The sequence below is a fragment of the Oxyura jamaicensis genome, chromosome 1 (assembly GCF_011077185.1).
Source record: "Oxyura jamaicensis isolate SHBP4307 breed ruddy duck chromosome 1, BPBGC_Ojam_1.0, whole genome shotgun sequence".
Lineage (NCBI taxonomy): Eukaryota > Metazoa > Chordata > Aves > Anseriformes > Anatidae > Oxyura > Oxyura jamaicensis.
The window spans coordinates 143,808,868-143,827,829 of NC_048893.1; the positions used below are offsets into that span (position 1 = coordinate 143,808,868).

The following is an 18,962-nucleotide window of genomic DNA, read 5'->3' on the forward strand; positions in this document are numbered from 1 at the left end:
AGGTAGTTTGTAGTTCCAATGCTAAATTACCCAAATAAATTTTGTATTTGCTACCCTTAAGGCTTTCCTTCATGTCTACAAGTTAGCACCCCAATATTGCTGTTAACCCTTAATAACTTCCAATAATTGTAATCATTCCTGTAATCATTAATAAGTGATGTGATAAAAAAAGCACCAGCTATACCTAGATGTTTCTTTACTATAACTGCAAGCAAAATTCAGACAGTTTTTAAAACAATAATCTTTCAATATAATTAATTTAAAATGCTTTCAGAAAAGCACTGCAGCTTCAATAAAGAATATTTCCTCTACAGAAACTGGGCTGAACCAAATTCCCTCGTTACACAGACTTGCCAATTGCAAGGGGAAAAGTATTGGAACTGGTGCACCCGTGTCGTCTTGCACTGCTTGAATCTGCCTTATAAAATGGCTATCTGTCACCGTGGACTTTGTGTTTAAATTTTTAACTTCCAAGTTTTATTTTTTCCCCCCCTTGTATCTCCCCCTCTCCATCTCCCATGGGGTTTTAGCAACGAAGATAACGTTTCATCCCATTAAAAGCTGAAGCAGGGTTCTTCTGCATCATGGCTGTCAGAAAAGCCCGCTTCTTTCTACGCTATTGAAAAATGAGGTAAATTACTCTGTGGATAGAAAAAGGCAACATAGCTAAGGACGATACCCCACCAGAATACTTATGCTTTAGATTAGGACACACAAGGCCGCTTTCATCGAATAACATTTCAGAAGATATTTCCCACTGTATCGTTATACCTAAATTGGAGGTTAAACCGATTTAACGGTGCCAACGGACAAGCCTCCATATAGGCCACACTGCTGGCACAATACCAAGGAAGAAACGCGTGCTTTATCTGCACTACTTTTGTTCTAGAAGAAACAGAATGTACTTACTACTGTTTTGCTTCCTATAATGTAAACATTCAAACGTCAAAAAATAAGAGTAGGAGAAGAGCACAAACCAGTAGATACAAACAAAGGAAGCAAGAAATACACGTGCGAGCAGTTAAGGAGAAAAACAAAATTAAGGTAAGCATGAAACAAAGTGAATCGACGGTGACTTTTTCTTTCAACGCAAGCCCTTTATTTTCTACCTCTCTGGTAGCTTTTCAACAGTTTTACATTCTGACCCATCTTCTCAAAAATCTGCGTAACATCAGTGTAATTTAGGGCGCCATATAATTAACTCTAATTTGAACACAGCAGCTCTAATGGGAATTAATTTACTTCTCGGGATATAAGCGCTTCTCTGCAGTGAGGGAATACCCTGAAAATGGAAACTCCACCACTGATATTCAACTAAATCAAAGTAAATTTGGATGTGCTACCGTCTGTGATCGGTACTGTCTTCTGGGAGGAAGGAAGTGGGGGATGGACAGAGTTCCATACTGTCACCATAACATCAGATATTGCAACCAGGAGTTCTTACCTACTATTTTAAAGGGGCACTGTTGGTATTTTAATTATTACTTGTAAGGTCTACAGGTACGTTTTATAGTAAGCTATATGGTTATTCAAAAATACTGTCTTTTCTTTTAGTCTTGAGACGCTATGTTTTTGTTGACTAGTATTAGATCAGTATTTCCCCAATAAAAAGCTGTATTATCTTTTGCATATTCATCTCCAATTGGACTTCACTTTTGTTGCTACTTCCCTATTGCAGGGCAACTGCGTACAGGAAGGCAGTTCCGCAGCTTCATTTATAAGTGACTTTGCACTGCCCTTTGATGTAAGGGGGGCTTTCCTCTGGTCCAGCTTGTGCAAGAAGTGAAGAAACATCCATAGACTGCTGAAGGTCACCAACCCTAGACTGATCCTCTTTGCGCATGCACGTGTATGTGTAGGAATTGTTTTAGATTTGCTCACGGCAAGTTGTTCCACACGTACTTCTTCCGAGAATAACTAAATCAGTTTTGTCATTTCAGTCTCCTACAGAGATGCAGTTAGAACCCTTCGAGTCTTATAGACCATGCTGCTGAAGTGTCCTGTACCAGAACAGCAATGAAGTTCTGGTGCCATTTAATTTCTTGCAGGCAAAAAAAAACAAGTGAAAATCATACAATATCTAGCACAACAAAGAACTGCCACCACAGCAAACGAATCTTGCTCATTAATTTTTGAAACGTTCATTAGGAGTTAAAGTTGTAAGACCCTGATCCTTGAAGAGGCAGAAAAACTTTCCATTTGCAATTATGATCAATCTTAATTTGAAAAAAAATAAACGTGAATAAGAACATAAAGACATGCATATGGATGTCCACTAAAAGCAGCTATTGTTTCACTTTTGGCAATCGCCTGTTAGCTTGTGAAAGGTTGATTTATGACTACGGCAAATGAACACAAAGTCAAGTCTGAGATCCAGTTACAATCCCGCAACTTTTCAAGTGTGTTGAAACACAGGAGGTTCCGCCCAAACACATTTTTCACTGTGAGGGTGACTGAGAACTGGAATGGTGGGGGGTCTCCTCCTCGGAGACCTTCAAAAGCCACCTGGATGTGGTCCTGGGCAGTCCGCGCTGGGTGGCCCTGCTGGAGCAGGCGGCCTCCAGAGCTGCCTTCCCACCTCGGCCACTCTGGGATTCTGTTGCACAGTCTCTGCCTCAAAGAAAAACATTACCTAACATGACTGTAAAATGTGCAGATGACTTTCATACGTTGAAGCTGCCTAGCCTCTGCCACAAAGCTTTTTAAAAAAACATATATGCAAAGTGATATCGAAACATTTGTAGCCTGTGCCATCTTTACAAGTTTCATTTCACTTGAAAAACACTCCCGCCCATTTCACATGCAAAAGCAACCACACGCGCACACACAAAATCAAATTTGATGAGGATACCTAAGAATAAACACAGCAAATACAGTTGCTTGCAAACCGAATTGTTCCCTTCAGCAGCTTTTTCTGCAAGAGTCTCTTTGATGGGAAGAGAACGTGCACAAGAACTCTCATATCCTAGCATGGCTGGTAGAAAGCTAAAAATACTTAAGGAAAACAAAACAAAACACATGCTTGAAGGACAAAAGCAAGACTCCCACATGCACGCACAAAAATTCCTATGATAATGGTTAAAGGAAACGGGAATCATAAATGCAAGACAGAGAGAAAGCTTTAATGCCACATCAGTATCTTCACATTTTGTATGAGCTTGCTTCAGGACAAAATTTATGGTACTCCGTTTCCTAACACGGAAGATTAGCTTTTTAATAGAGAGAAGGGTGTTTTTGTTGTGGTGGCGTTGTTTTTTTAAAACTGTAGGATTACTCGGCTGTGTTTCTAAAATGTTTGTTGGGTACCACAGATCAAATCACTTACTGTACAAAACCCATCTCTTAATGTACTTGCATTATGTCCGCCTAAGTACGTTCATTTTCCTTCCCTGGCAGGCAATCAATACATAAATAGAAATATATTGTGAACGGGAGGGAGAACGAGAACAAAAGGCCCTCAAAAATCAGAAAGCAGACATCGCCGAGGAAAAAAAGGCACACCCCCAGGCCTGAATTCTGCACAGGCTGGAACACTCAGAGCATTATAAATAGACAAAGCATATGTAAAGTGAAGAAATTAAGATACCACCCATCTTCAGATTTGAAGTTAAAGATAACTCGAAGAAAGGTGGTTAGGAAAAATGCGGATAGAAAGATTTTCCCATTTGCCCCTTCCTGAAAATGGGAATTAACAGCTATTTAAGTGTGTCAATCCAATAAAGGCTATTTATAAACTCATTTATTTTCGTAATGGCAGCAGAAACCTCATCTAGCAGGCTTCAGCCGCTGCCCCTGGGCTGAGAAGGATCACGTACGGTTCTCACGGGGCTGAAGGCGGAGGTTTCAGGCCAAGCAAACCCCGGGCCGCGTAAACCCTACCCTTCACCTAAATACGGAGCTGCCTGCGGCATCCAGAAACGGCACCTCCGGCTCAGCGTGGCTGCTTTTCACGTTTCGGTTTTTATCCGCCTAGCAGCAGGGCAGTCAACTCCCCTCCCGCACACCGCTGTTTATTTTTCGCACCGAGGGCTGCCCCAGGGGCACGAGCATCTTCGGCCCCAGTCCCGGCGAGGCGGCCGCCACACACACAACAAAGCAGCCTCCAGGTGCGGCGCCTGACGACGGCCACCACCACAAGACCCCGCAGACAAAGCAACGGGGCACGGGGAGCAGGGAAGGGGTTAGAGGGGGTGGCCGCCGCCCGCCGCCCCTCGCCCCGGCCGTGCCCTGAGGGGAGCGGGGCGGCGGCGGCGGCGCCTCCCGGCCGGGCGCGCAAGGGGCTAAGATGGCGCCGCGATGCGATGCGCGCGAGTGGGGCCGGCGCCATCCCTCTCCTCCTCCTCCATCCTTCCCGTCCCTTCCTCCCCTTCCCTTTCCCCGGCCGGGCCCCACCTTGCCGAAGTGCGCGGCCCAGTGGATGGGCGTCCAGCCGTAGAAGGAGTCCTCGGCGGCCAGGTCGGAGCGGGGCGAGCTCTGGAGCAGCGCGCACAAGGCGGGCAGGTCCCCATCGCGGCAGGCGCGGTGCAGGGGGAAGCGCAGGGTCAGCAGCTCCTCGCTGGAGAAACCCGCCTCGGGGCCGGCGCCCAGCGACATGGCGGGCAGGGCGAGGCGAGGAGAAGCGAGGCAGGGCAGGGGGAAGCGGCGCTGGGGGGCGAGGGGAGGGGGAGCGGGAAGGAGGGGGAGAGAAGGAAGGAGCGGGCGGGGAGCGGCGGCGGCGGCCGTCAGGCACCGAGCACAAAGGCGGCGGGGCGGGCACCCGCGGCCGGTGCCGCCCCTCAAGGGCGGGGACGGGCAGGCGCCAGGCGGGAAGCGCGCCCGGCAGCACCCCCTTCCTTCTCCCCTCATGGCTTCAGCCCACCTCTTTTGCCCCCCTCTTTCCCTCCCCCGTCAAAATTCGCCCTCAAAAATCCGCCCCCCCGAGCACTCGCAGAAGCAGGTTTCGTTAAAACCGTGCCTCATCGAGCCCTGGCGGCCCCCGCCGTCTCAAAGGGGCTGCTCGTGTGGGTGCTGAGCTCCCTCGCCTGGGGCGCTGGCTCACCAACCGATCCCGGAATGGTTTGGGTTGGAAGGGACCTAAAGATCACCTGGTCCCAGATACGTATCATATATCATGAAACGCCTCGAGTTGGAAGGGACCTTAAAGACCATGTATATCCACCCCCCTGCCATGAGGGGTACAGGATATATAGGTATGGTGGTGTTTTCACACCACATCCCCAGCAGAAAGCGCGTTCTGGCTAATTTCAGTGCTCTCCAGCGCTTGGAGATTGCTAGGGATCTGTGCTACCAAATGGGTTGCAAAACAAAGGATAATTTCGTTAGTGGCCGATTCGAGGGATGGTGCCAAATTTTTACTTGCAACTTGAAACCAGTCCTTGAGTAACTGACTCCACAGAAACCTTAGGAAGCTTTTGTTTGTTGCTCCTAATTACTTTCTGTCAAAAGTATTTGCAAGACACTTTTCAGGCAGTAGTAAACTTAAACTGATGGTAATTTGTTTGTGTAAATCCAAGTACGTTCATTTACCCCCCAAAATCGAGGGGTATTTCTTTTTCAGTACACACTATTAAACGATGTAAGCCAGGAATTATGTCCGAGGGCAAACAAGATACGAATCCATTTTTGTTAAAAGTACCAAGAGGCCTAAACAATTCTAAAGGCTTTTCTTTAATATCAAGTGAAATGGATCATTAAACACCTTTTAACTATTATATGTGTACTTCACTAAAATGAAATACTATATTTATACAAGGCTGTCAAATTATAAATCTCAGAATAACGTGTAAAAGAGGATGAATTAGAAATGAGCCCTTTTATAGCGGGTTACACTGAAGCACAAAAAAGCGAAGTGCTTTGTCCAGGGGAGGGAGTACTTCCAGCTACAGCAATTTTCAGTTCAGTACCTGATCCTTTGCCTCAAAAACGTTAAGCTGATGCTGCGTCTGGCCCTAGCTTTCACAAGCTCTAAGAGTTTACCATCCTATAGACACTTCTCTTTCTGGGTTATGTGGACTTTTTTTCCCTATATCAAACTTTTCGAGGCAGATGCTAACCATTTGACTTGTTTTGGGAACAAGTAATGAAGGTATCATAGGACAGAACAGTTGAAAGGAGGAAGCAAAAAACCAACAGCTTATGTTATAAAAATGGTCATTACCAGAATGGCTGGTATTAAAGGAAACAGTTTCTTAGTTTGAAAACAGGCAAGCTGTTTTTCACTGCACTGTGTATAAGCACTGACATTTATAGTCACTCGTGTATTGTTTATAACTGTCATAAAAAGTGACGAACATTTAAAACTTGGGTTATAGGGAAGATGAGCAAAAATTAAATATTGCGTTACTGAAGATTCATATTCAAGATTTGCATGTGGTTTTTGTCTCTTACTGGCATGTGGAAACTGCCATACCAAATAAAGACAGTGGTCTGTCTAATTTCCTTATAGACACTGTCATTAACGTATTTACTTTCCAGCACTGCCTGCAAGATAGTCGTGTGCTGTTATATCTCTTACAAATGGGGAAGTGTAATACTGTGAGGGGAAGTGGCTTTAACAGCAACGTGCAGAAATCCTGCTTGTGGAACTGAGCTCAGGCAGCTTTACTCACCAGAGGGCTGCGCGGCCATCCAGAGGGACCCCGCAGGCTGGAGAGGTGGGCTGACAGGAATCTCATGAAGTTAACAAGAAGGGCCACCCAGCTGGAAAGCAGCTCTGCAGAAAAGAAGCTAGGAGTCCTGGTGGACAAGAAGTTGAACGTGAGCCAGCTATGTGCCCTTGCTGTTAAGAAGGCTAATTGTATTCTTGGTCACATTAGGCAAAATTTTGCCAGCAGGTCAAGAGAGGTGATCCTTCCCCTCTACTTAGCATTGGTGAGGCCAATTCTGGAGCAATGTGTCCACTTCTGGGCCCTCCAGTACAAGAGAGCCCTGGACATACTGAACAGAGCCCAAGGGAGGCCACCAAGATGATGGAGGGCCTGGAGCAGTTCTCCTGAGAGGAGAGGCTGAGAGCTGGGACTGCCCAGCCTGGAGAAGGGGAGGCCCAGGGGGATCTCATCCATGTCTGTAAATACCTGAGGGGAGGCTGCAGAGAGGACGGAGCCAGGCTCTTGTCAGAGGTGCCCGGTGCCAGGACCAGGAGCCCTGGGCACAAACTGGCCCCCAGGAGGCTCCCTCTGAGCCCCAGGCAGCACTCCTGTGCTGTGCGGGTGAGGAGCCCTGGCACAGGCTGCCCAGAGAGGCTGTGGGGTCTCCTCCTTGGAGGCCTTTTTTGGAGGCCGCCTGGAGATGGGCCTGGGCAGCCTGCGCTGGGTGGCTGCTGGAGCAGGGCTTGGGGCTGGTGGCCTCCAGAGGGCCCTGACAGCCTCAGCCATTCTGGGATTCTCTGATCTTATGTTTCATGAGTAGATTCCTTGTTATGAGGTCAACCTTTTTTATTTCCTTGCTAGTCATCTACACCAGATATTCCAAAATAGACAACTGTAGTAATCACCATATGATACTGGTTCCTTAATCAGTTTGTAGTTTTCATATAATTTGGAGAGTCATAGCTGTCTCTGTTTGTTTTTTATTGCCATTAACTATCCATTAAAATATAAAAATAGGTCATTTTTTAATATTCTGCTTTCCTATTGACTTCTGTAATATATTTTGGCAATGGGCTTTGTAGGATAATTAATTTTAATTGAAATTTCATTAAATTGTAATTAAAAATGTTTTCTTTAACTGCTGTCATATGTTGTGAAACTGGGACATGGGAGTTCTGGTTTTAACTTTTTTTTTTTTTTTTTTACACTTCATTCCAATTACACTAATTCATTCTCTTCTCAGTCATTATCCTCGTTAGCCTCTGTACTGAACAGTACTGGTCTTAAACATATTTTTGACAATCTTTCTGTGCAAAAGTTCAGGTAAAGAGAATATAAATCTGTATGTGGCTCCAACTTCTTTCTAGATGATGGGTGTGGTTTCCCGGGCATATATTGCTGCTGTTACAGTCCGTGTGCACGTAGAGTAAGTCAAGAAATTTACGGTCATGGGTTAAACTGTAATTTACATTCCTTTATGAAGAAAAGAAAAAGGAAGCATTAATATCTAACAGTGTGTCAGGTTCGCTGCATTTTCTGGTTTGTCTGAGGACAGATTTTAGCATTTAGTGTGTTTTATAAACTAGAATTCTTTAACAGAATACAATAACTAGTATGCTTACTGTATTATATACACAACAAAATATGTTCCTAATTTTTATGACTTGGAAGTGTTCATCCACTATGTTTAGTCACACACATTTTTGTGTATTTCAGAAAAAAAACACACCTTATTTGCAGGCCTATTTGCATTAATTTTGTCCTCAGTTCTATTCCTGGCCTTTTAAGGGAAGTGAGAAGCTTTATTTCAGTTTCTGTCAGTCCAAGGAGGTGGGTCTTATGTTTTGTTGAGGAGTGCAACAGAACTAAGTTTCCCTTAAGAAAGAAACAGAAAAAGACACGGAAGAGCTTATAGGCAAGGCAGGGTGGAGAAAGAGAATGGCTTTATTTTAGCTAAGTTTGCTTTTCTGTTCTCTTTTGGCTAAAGGTTAAGAATGAAAACAGTAAATGAGGACTTTTTGAATTTTCAAATAGTCTAATAAGTATACATTCAGATACTAAATAAATTATTTTAAAGTGTTTTGTGAAAAATAATTTGCTGTCTTATACAACTGTGTAATGTACTCAGTGTCCTCTCTTTGCCATTCTGATACAAATAATTTATATTTGCCCATTTTTCTTTGCAGACGGGTTGAAGATGGAGCACTTTATGACAACTTATACAGAATGATGTCAGGTATTTTTCTTAATAAACAAACAAACAAAATACCACCACAACAAAACCACACAACCCTCTCCCCCTGCTTTAGAATTTCATTGAATACATAGTACCATTCAAATCCCTTATTCCTTGCTATGGCAAGCTTGTATTGGTTAACATTTAGGGCTTTATTTAGACGCTCGTGCATATGAGTCTAGTGCCATCTGAGATGCCCAAGAGAATTCTTCTGTGTATTCAGCTGCTGCTGCAGCAAAAAGTGATCAGTTTACATAGGTCCCCTGCCTTGCCTGTATAGACCTAACCTATCCTGGAAGTCCACAGGCTTCTTAGGCTGCGTTAGGCACCTATTTTCTGACAAACAGATCCTCCATAAATATAATTGGCATCAATGGTCCTAGTTGCACGAGGAGTTCCTCCCGTTTTGTCTGTTCCCAAATCCCTTAAAACAGCCAGTCTTTGCAGGGGGTTGTTGGGTAAAGAATTCCTTGCTGCCCGAGTCCAGTTTTGGGTCAGTGGGGCGTTACACTAGCTAATTGTGTTTCCTTCTGTTTACCTAACGGGAATCTTAGAGGGGGATTTTGCAAAAGGACAAACTAATTCAGACATTACTCATTATTCAATCTATTTTGGAACTTTGTGAGCCATGATGAAAATGTAACATTTCTTTAGATGCCATGAATTTGTTTTAGCAACGGTGAGAAACTTTCCATCATTTTCCTAGTGTAAATAGAGTCTGATTCATCATCTTCAGGGAATAGTTCAAAGATTAGGTTTACTTCCTGTTTCTGGTTGCACGGAAAACCACAGCCGAGTGGTGTACCACTTGAAATATGTTTCCTTATGTGGATTTTTTCGCTATTTTCACCTTTCTTCCATGAAGACCAACTGTTTTGTTGCAATCATTCCTAAAATAGAATAGGAAATAAACATTATTCTTTTGGATGGAAGTTAATGGTAGAAACAGCTGGAACATTTTGTAAAAGTTAATTTAATAAACATAAAAGCATTAGTGCTCAAGTGCTAAAACTAAGTTTGCGCAGTATGTGAGGCCTCTCAGGGCACAAAGACTAGAAAATTAATAGCAGCAGTAGCTGCTAACATGGAAAAAAAAGCCATGAGTGGAAAAACAGTAAACTGAAAGTCCTTTATCCTCCTTTCCAGTCTTTAGTTCTCAGAGTTTTGTCTGGCAAAGAAAGCAGGGAATCTGTCTGACTTTCAAATACTTGCTGATGTATTACTCCATTGCAGGCAAGTAGCAAAGAGCAGCTGCTTGTTGTAGCCAGAGCCAATTTCTCCCTTTCCCATCCCCCATTTCTTACTGCTTTCCCTGGAGAAAGCTATCTCACTATTAAACAAACTAGGGTTGGGTTGCAAGACATATCAAAATTTCATTAGAAAAATATTTACTCATACATAAAGAAGCCTTTTTTAAGAAAGTTCACTACTTAGGAAACGATGTGATTTTGTGCGTAATAAATAAAAACAGATTTGTTATGCTACTGTTGTAAAGCTGCCATCTTTTATGAGCCTGGGAAGAGTGACCTTATCATAAGGCTTTGTCAATTCTGCCTCCACGTAACTATTCTCTTCCTGATACGTGTGACTCATCTGGGCCATGCTTAACAGAGGTCTAGTGCCTAACAAGTAAATGATTTAATTATACTTTTTGGCTTATTGACAAACTGTCCTTCATTTTTCCACATTCCTTACCAGGTTTAACTGAAAGTTAAGGTTTCTTGAGAGAACAAATACAAGCACTGTAGTGAAAAACAAAACAAAACATAATTCTGTAGGAAATCAACATCAAACCTTTTCCATTTATAATGAGCCTAAACAACAGAGATAAAAAGGTCCTTCAATGTCCTTGTCTTAAAAAAAATAAAAATGTTCATGATGTCTCCATTTATCTTTACATTTAGGATGAATATAAGACTGAATTCCTCAGTACTTACATTCAGGAATGATCTTTCATCTGAAAAAATGCATGTATGTGTGGAGGAGTGTTGTTCAAGTTGCTCTATAAGTAATTCACATGATGACTCCCTGAATTCCTCCTGATATTTCATTAGAGATGCTGTCTTCCTCCCTTGCAATGGTGAGTATCCTCCTGCGGTTCGGAGATGGGGGAAGCAACCTGTACGTGTTACTTGAGTTGTGCTCTGTGGCATTTTGAGATTTAAGGAAGGAACACTAAGGTCTGCATGAAAATTTCATCTCTTGCATCCAGAGGAAGGATACCATGGGACATTGCACACTGTGACTCCTGGAATTCATACCACATTTGTACCATACTTCATGGTATGGAGTCTGTGCAATTAGGCATAATAAACCTTTCACACCAACCACACTTTCCTACATTAAGAACAACATTTCTGTAATTATGTGCTGTTTTGATTTGTACTTGGATGGAAGCTTGAAGCACTTACGTAATTTTTATTTAAATGTTAAATGAAACAAACAAATCTGTGAATTGACTGCTTTTACCCAGATGCGGAGGTAATAAACCATCTAATAATTTTACAATTCAATAATCTGGAAATCTTTCCATGGGAAAAAAATAATAAAGGGAAAAAATGACATATCCTCTTACAAAGAGAACAAACAAAAATCTTGAGAAAGGTGAAGTGTGTGAAACGTCTGTTTCTGAGCTTGGCAAGTGTTCTTGAAACCCTCAACCTGTTCAGTGAGATTAGATGCTGCGTTTGAGGATTGTAGTCCTTACTCATTCAAGAAAGAGCATGCTCCTCTCTAAACTATGATTTAATCACGCAGTTGTAGCACCATCTTTTTGTAAAAAAGGATGGTGCCTGGTGTTTAAATTCTTCATGAAGAAGAGTGAAAAGATGAAGCAGCCTACATTATCAGAGTAGGTTTCCGTTCTAGCTAGCATAATACGAAAGGAGCCATCTTGTGGTTGTCTCTTCTGCAAATAAAATGTTGCAACAATATTGCCCTGAAAAGCTGAAGTTAAAGTTGCATCCATACTTCGGTGATATTTTTTCTTCTACTTGTTCAGAAATGTTACATCTTGAGTAAAACCATTTCCAAGAAGAATCCTTTTTGTTTTATCAGATTTTTTGTTCTGCCGAATATTCTGAATTAAAATAACACATGTAACTATTCATACAAATTAAACTTGATATATTCAGTCTACGTCCCCTACTAGTCAATCCACCCCAATATTTGCTAGCCCTCAGTGCTCTTGCATCCTTTAATCTGCACTCTAAATTCTGGTTTAAACTGCAGTCAACATCATATCCTCTGAAATAGGGCTGTCTTGGTAAAACTACTTTCTAAATAAATGCTAAGTGATTTATTTATTTCTTTATTTAATAAACTCTGTTAAAGTGTAATCCTTGGGAACTATATGGATTCCAGGTGCAAAAAAGCAAAGTATCCTTTGCTCCCGGACTTCAGCCTTGACTTGGAGAGACAAGGTTTAGACAGTAAATCAGTGTGATTTCTTGGCCTCTTTGCCACTGTGCAATGGCACTTATCAGTTTTATAGTCCGATTAATCCTTACAGTCCTGAGCACCTACAAACAAGTTTATTTTACATAGATTAGCTCACTGATGTTTGTATTAGTTTAATTAAATATATTTTTAAAAAATCACTCAGTTAACCCAAAAGTTTTGTATAAACACAAGCCTCTGCCATAATTCCTGAAGTTCTATATCCTTAATAATACCGAATAAGATTCCGTATGATCCAACTTGGATAGCAATTTATCTACTGCAGTTGTTAACAACTAATTGTAACTTCACACCTGAGGGTCACCATCAGCTGAAAGTACAGAAAAATGTTACAAATGTCATTTGACTGCCCTCTCTCTACTGACTGAAGGCAAAGATATATGAAATCTGCACTTTCGGGTAAATTTATTCATTTATTTCAACAGGTAAGCAAAGTCTTACTTCAAAATGTGGAATCGTTTGAGATTTATTCTCTTCTATGGTCTAGAAAAAAAAAAAAAAAAAAGACTTTTCTAGGAAAATGCAAATCTGGAAAAGGGATTTTAAGATGAGACTGACTACTTGTTCCTGCTGGACTGGCAGATACAGTTTGAGAAGATGAGAGACGGGATTGGTAATAATTTATCCTACAGCTGATTTTGGAAGACAATATAAACATTTATTTTGGAAAGTTATTTGAGCCATGGGATTAAAATGAAATGTTATAGGTATTTCAGTCAGAAAATTAACATTAACTAGGGGAAAAATCCAGCTTCATAACTGAAAATATTTGAACTTTATTTTTTTTTTTATTATTTTTTTCCATTCAAAATATGCTTTCTTTGCTTTAAAACTGGAAGTAGAACTTTCTTAGATGAAAAGCTGATTTCTTTGAAACTGTTTTGTTTCAAATTAGTGAAATAAAAAGTCAAGTTTAATATGAAATATTTTTAAGTTATTAAACAAGATGCTTAAGTTGATTTTCCTTTTTTCCAGCTTTTTAAAAGTATTTGTCTTTTTACAGAGATATTTCCTCTTTTGTCCCCAACTAATAGGAAGACTTTAAAAATGACATTTTTCTTGACATGGAAAAATGATTCCCAGTGTGGCTAAAATAAAATCTAAGTCAGGTGGCTTCTCACTATTTGAGAAAATTGCTTGGATGAATGAAAGAACATGCTTGTAGAGAATGTAAGCAGTGAAATCAAAGGTATCAGACCATATAAGACTTTGACAGAATTTCTGTACAATTAGGTTTGAACCTCTATAAGCAATAATAACTCATTTGTTTGAGGCATAATCATACATCTTTACTTTCTACTTTATGGATAGAATACTGTTGGCAAACTATTAGTGTGTCCCCACTTAACAACAGAACTGAATTTAGCCTATTAGAATTACCTGGATTCAAGTTGCAGAAATTTCCTTATGGCTAGGGGAATTTGTAGTCACAGATACATTTTTTTACAGAGGTCAGCGCTTCCATATCAATAAACAAGAAGTAGGATAAGATTCTCCACTGCTGTCCACTGTTTAAGGAAGCTGTTAGCAGCTTTAAAGGTACCTTTGCACTTACAGGTTTGTTGTTGTTGTTGTTAGTTGGGATTACATTGACTCTAGGATCAGAAATTGAAAATGGCGAGGAAATAATTTTTGAACTGAACAGGGAAGTAGTTAAGTAGCAAAATCTGGAGGAGAATATTGCAATAGCATCATCTGGAAATTCATCCAAACAAGAAACTTTTTGTCTCTCTGCTTCTTTTTCCAATTTGGCATATTGAGTGAATGTCTAATTTGCTTGATTGAAACCTTTTGCTTCAATAGTAAACTAGTGGTTTGCTAAAAATAAAATCCTTTCAGTACAGAGGGACATTTCATACATCTGTGCAGAAATACGAGCTCTGTTTGTACCCTGAAAAGCTGTCAGGCATCATATGTGTAGAGCTGAATATACAGAGTAAGAGTCTGCGGGGTGCTAATCAATGATATTTCCTGTGAATTCACCTCCAGATGCCTGTTGTCCCTTTTTGTCATTTACTTTGGTATTCAGTTGTTCCTTCTTCTTTTTACAAAACTTTAAGCATAGCATATTCTTTACCGTGTCCTGTAAATGCTAGACATCATTGGAAACAGCTGAACACTGCAGGAAGCCTATTGAGCAACCTCAGCTCTTGCAGACAGCAGCTTGTCCTTCACCAGTGTCATCTCTTCTGCGGCAGCTGAGTCCTGGCTCTGATCTAATTGGAATGGGGTGGGTTTTCTTTGACCTTACTGAAACAGAACACTTGCAAACTAAAAAACCAAGTTTGTTATTAGATTGGGAATTTTACTAGATAAATCTGTACCAGTGAAGACTGCTTTTCTGGACCGAAGAAATACTTACTGCCCATATTCAGCTATGTGGTCTGTTACTGTGAAAACCTTGCCTAATGTGCAACTTCTGTACGTTTTTTCCTGTGTTTGCTAGGTGTATTAGAATACACTTTGAAATAATACAGCCCTGAGCAGAAACTACCAAGAGTAAAAGCTGGCCTGAGAGCAAAAGCTTTAGGCAGTGTGAAACAGGAGGTTAATCTGTAAGTATCTCCATGTAATACTATTTAGTCTAGTAGATGCTCTCTCTTCAGCTGTAGTAGTGACATTCTTATGTTGAAATTCAGCAGCCTAACATGCAGATATGCTTTCCATTGACCAGACTTTCTCTGACAAATACACTGACATTTTAGGGGGAAAAGAAGATGTGTCTTATTTAGTTTTGGTGCTGCTGTTCTGAAGATGTTTATGAAATTAGACCTAGGAAGCTTTATGGAGCATCTTACATGGAAGCTTAGACCACAGCCATTATTTATATCAACATTAAGTAATTGTGTAACCCCACAGGAATGGCAATGTGTTATTTTAAGCAATCAGACAGGACATAAGAGGCTGTCTGATATCACATGTTGGCAAGAAGATTAATGCTGAAATCTTAAGCCATGCCAGGTTTAAAAATGATGAATGGTACCGCTCAGTGTCTAAAATGTGTTATCTTTTTTGAAACACACACAATTTTTTCCCTGCATAGGGAATAATTGTCTGCCTATCACAGTATGCAGATGGATGACCAAACTGGCAAAACAACCGTAACTTTCAGGTCTTGGAGAAGCTGATGAATATCCAAATAATTAGGATACCAGCCTGCATTATAGCATATAGCAGAGCCTGCATAGCATAACATTATAGCAAACTGTTAGAGGTTTTGTATGTTATCTTGGATAAGACCTGCAGGCCCAGATCCACAAAGCCTTGATGCTTCTATTGAGAGCAGCCGAAATCCACTTCAAATAGCACTTAAGTTTCTTAAAAACTTGTGTGTGTCTGGGACTAGGTCCGTATCCACTGGGAAAATAAAGTAGAGTAGAACTGCTTCCAATGTTTTCCAGGCTAAGTGTAATTAAAGTGAAGTTCTCAGCTACTATAAAGGCTGGGGGCATAGAAATATGTAAACAAAATAAAAAATAAGGGGAGTAACTCTTTGCTCAATCAGATAATGACAGGACAATGGGGAATGTTTTTAAACTAAAAGAGGGTAGATTTAGATTAGAGGTTAGGAGGAAATTCTTCACTCAGAGAGTGGTGAGGCACTGGAACAGGTTGCCCAGAGAAGCTGTGGATGCCCCATCCCTGGAGGTGTTCAAGGCCAGGTTAGATGAGGACCTGAGCAACCTGGTCTAGTGGGTGGCATCCCTGCCCATGGCAGGGGGGTTGGAACTAGATGATCTTTGAGGTCCCTTCCAACCCAAACCATTCTATGATTCTATGATTCTATGAGTCTATGAGTCTATGATTCTATGAAAAGCTTACACATCCTCTAACAGGTGAACCATGAAAAATCTTTAATATTAAAGTATTAAAGGTGGATAATATTCATATCATAAAGTGTATTATCATTGTGGAAATGAAGAAATAAAATACAAAATAAGCATAAGCAGTAAATCTGTTGTATGTTTGGAAAAGGCTTTTTTTTTTAATTTATTTTATTTTTTTTCTCCATAATGAAATGCTATGGAAATAAAGCCCTGTTTATGCAGGAGAGACATTTGGCGCAGATAACTCCAAATATTGGTGCTAAAATAAAATTGATATTGAAAGAATTCCAGGCAGTTGTGATACTGATAGCTATATGAAACAATAGTTCCTTGCTTTCCAGGAGTGTAATATGTGAATTTTTGGCACAATAAGGTAATATTTATTAACCTGTTTTTTTAGCTTAATGCAATTTATGAGTTGTATTTTCAAGTTTCGTAGATTGAAACCTAAATGCTTACATGCTCACCTGTATGTCAGAATCAAGCTGGAACATTTTTCACCTTTAAAAATCAATGTTTCTGACTTTTTAGTATGTGTGACCTTGAGCTTGTGGATTTCTGCTGTCTCACCAGGTGACTGCTGTGACTATTCTCCGAAACAAATAGCAGCACTGTCACTTTCTTCCTCTTCTGAAAGGTATTTCTGCTGCATTTTGAAGGGAATAATGTAGGTAAGTAATTACAAGCATTCACCTCACTGAACCTCGGGTTAAAGCCCATCAATTTTGCAGGTGCATATGGTGTAAAACGTAAATGATGCTCTTTCCCCCAGCACCCCTATTGGCTAGTCCAGGGAGCCCAGACTGAGCATACTGGCTGTTCTGAATTCCCATTTGATCAGATTTGCTCTGTGGGCTCACCTCTGTTCTGCATTCAGTGTGCTCTTTGCTGGCTGCCACTACCATGGATCAAGTGGATCCGTATCCACCCTCGGGGGCAGGCAAGGAGAAACTCTGCTATTTTAAAATGCTCACGCTGACCCCAGCTGCACTGTATCAGAGGAAAGGCACCTTTCTGGGATTAAAAACATCCAGGGTTGGATGTTGCAGTGCTCCCCATCACATTGTTTAAATCAGTTTGTAGAACTAGTGTATAAAGTTTTTGATAGTGCCGGAATGAAGAATGAATTTCTTTGTGTAACAGCAGTCATAGCAAAGACAGCAGGAGGAATACGGTGTTCAGAGTCACTGCCCTGCTGGTCTGTCTCAGCCTTGACCAAAGATTATAATCTTTATGGCTCATTTTTGATGTCTGTTCAACCTTCCATTTTCATTAAAAATGCTAGAAAAGAAGTGGATGTGCACCATTGTTGATTCTTTTAAAGATTCTAGACTAAAACTGTTGAGGTTTGTGACCTCAGAAGTTAAATTTATGTATATACTATATGTATTTTAACCTTAGTTTGGAATTTGAATGTTTACCAAAATGCATAGGGCTGGGCATGAAAATGAAGTATATTTAAATATTTCAGTTTGGGGAAAAAAAGCTCTACTAAATGGAAATACGAATTCAAAAATTAACTGAGGACTTGTAAGGATAATTGGGGATTGGGTCTACAGTGAATTTAGCAGCAGAGCTGCTGCAGGCAGATGTAGCTAGCCAACAGGCTGGGAATGAGCACGCTGCCAGAGTTTCAAATTAATGGTATGTCTCCTGGGAATGAGAGTCAGGAAGGAAAATCCTACTGTTTTTTTGAGCCTAACTTTCTGTTGCTCATCTCTAGCCACCTGCCTGGACCGTTCTGCCCAACCACTAGGGAGCTCTGCCAGCACAGGTCTTGCATAAGAAGTTCCATTATTCGAGTTTAATCCAGCAGTCTAGGTCTGGGACATACTTAGCTATTTCCTAGAAGTGTTAGCTCAGTTTTAGTCAGGATTTCCATGGTTTTATTGCCAGGCAGTTTAACTGAGAGTAATTAAATTTTCCCCTGTGTCTTTTATTATGGGAAAGAACCCATAATTGCAGGGAGTTTGTATGATGCTTCACATTCTTTTTCTTGCGATAGTGATGTAATTCTTGCACGATGTATGTGTTATAGTATTACCTAGGCTTTACAGTTACTATTATACAGCTGACATACTTCAGGGAACACGAATGGGAAACTATCACTCAGGACTGTGTATTTATAGCAGCAGCACGTTAAGAGCAGGAGCAGAGAGGGCTCTGACTCACCGCTGGTGATGCTCACCTTGTGATGGCTGTGACAAGTCCTGCTCCCAGCTGCCCCTTCCACCCTGTGACATGCCGTTTCCAGGCCCCACTGCAGACATGGCTCAGCTGCTCACGTAGCAGCTGCTGAATTTCGGCAATTTGCAGCTCAGCATATGAAGGTAACCCCAAATAATTTTTGGCTTACCTTAAAATATTGGCCTGACAACTGTAGTTCTTCAGCAGCTGTTCTCCAACTAAGACAGAGTTGCACCAGAACCAAAAATCTCCGGGGAAAGGGAGACAGGACTTCTGTCAATGGCTCCAAAGAGTCAAGATGTTGGATGAGAGAAAAGTTATATTGTATACTGTGTGGAGAAGCTCAGGAACATTTTCAGGCTCTTTGGTAGGAGTAGGTGCCACAGCCTTAACCCAGTTTCAAGTTCAGGTGAAGCATATCCAAGATAACTCATCTCTGATCATCAGTCAGAACTCCTAGAGTGGGAGCTGGCTCCAGATTCACAAACCTATTCAGATGTCTGTAGGGTGGGTTTCTACATGTGAGGTGTGTGTTTAATGTGTCAAAGATGCAGCAACTACGGTCAATGGGGCCTTGAGACCAATTTTGTACCTTTGTGGGTTGTATCCTCTCCTTTCTTTGACCATGCCATGAGTAATGTTCAATGAATCATATTCATCTCTTTA

General features: G+C 41.1%; 1 protein-coding gene across 2 annotated transcripts in view; it reads right to left on the bottom strand.

Moving 5' to 3' along the window:
• The window catches only part of ANKRD10 (ankyrin repeat domain 10), a 37,588-nt gene extending 32,886 nt beyond the window's left edge, over positions 1-4,702 (bottom strand). Inside the window, exon 1 of one of the 2 annotated variants that reach the window (XM_035318153.1) lies at positions 4,393-4,702. In XM_035318153.1, the coding sequence (XP_035174044.1) occupies positions 4,393-4,593 (201 nt within the window). In that variant the 5' untranslated portion in view covers positions 4,594-4,702. The remainder of the gene's footprint in view (positions 1-4,392) is intronic. The other variant, XM_035318159.1, reaches the window with a different exon arrangement.
• Positions 4,703-18,962: the final 14,260 nt, after the last annotated feature.